The following is a 678-nucleotide window of genomic DNA, read 5'->3' as shown; positions in this document are numbered from 1 at the left end:
AGATGGATGAAACCAGAACCAACCGGTCCAGTACCAGCAGCTGGACCTGCTCAGCAGATGAAACCATACATACATACATACCAATAAGAATAAAAATATGTTTTTTACTGCCACAAATGGCTCTTTCTGAAGGATTATATGAAGGTTTTATACAGAAAACGTGTCTATTTGCTGCTTTTCTTTCTCGAAGGAATAAAGTTTGTGGAGTATTTGAGAGTCTGCTGCCCCCTTGTGGCCAAACAAATCACCGCAGGACCAGATTTATTTAAATTGTTTATTTAAGGATGAAAAATGGAAACATTTCCTTAAAGCAGGTTGGATGGTGATGGAGCGCCACACAAATAAAACCATGAGGACAAAGTCATAATATTAAGAATAATGGTTATATTTCAATAACTATATTTTCAGAATAAAGTGTTGCAATTTTATGACTCGAGTCTCATTAACTGTTCATAACTCTGACTTTAGTTTTAGTTTTCTCGTCTTTGTCCTCAGCGTGGCCCTCGGTTGTTTCAGTCTTTATTTTTCTCACACAGCGAGTAGAGAAGCTCGATTTGCTCGGCGTCTTGGAATCCCGGCCTGCAGGGAAACAAAGATGGCGGTAGAACCTGCAGCAGAACCTGCAGCAGAACCTGCAGCAGAACCTGCAGCAGAACCTGCAGCAGCAGAACCTGCAGC

The 678-nt window shown here is 41.2% G+C and overlaps 1 protein-coding gene across 1 annotated transcript in view; it reads right to left on the bottom strand.

The window, feature by feature from the left end:
• Positions 1-247: 247 nt before the first annotated feature.
• Positions 248-678, bottom strand: part of LOC103481035 (probable endonuclease 4) — a 19,149-nt gene continuing 18,718 nt past the window's right edge. The window contains exon 8 of the mRNA XM_008436266.2: positions 248-579. Within this exon, the coding sequence (XP_008434488.1) occupies positions 513-579 (67 nt within the window). The 3' untranslated portion in view covers positions 248-512. The remainder of the gene's footprint in view (positions 580-678) is intronic.

The sequence above is a fragment of the Poecilia reticulata genome, linkage group LG19, assembly GCF_000633615.1.
Source record: "Poecilia reticulata strain Guanapo linkage group LG19, Guppy_female_1.0+MT, whole genome shotgun sequence".
In the NCBI taxonomy this organism is placed as follows: domain Eukaryota; kingdom Metazoa; phylum Chordata; class Actinopteri; order Cyprinodontiformes; family Poeciliidae; genus Poecilia; species Poecilia reticulata.
The sequence above is the reverse complement of the archived record's forward strand: the minus strand, read 5'-3'. Positions and strand labels throughout refer to the sequence as shown.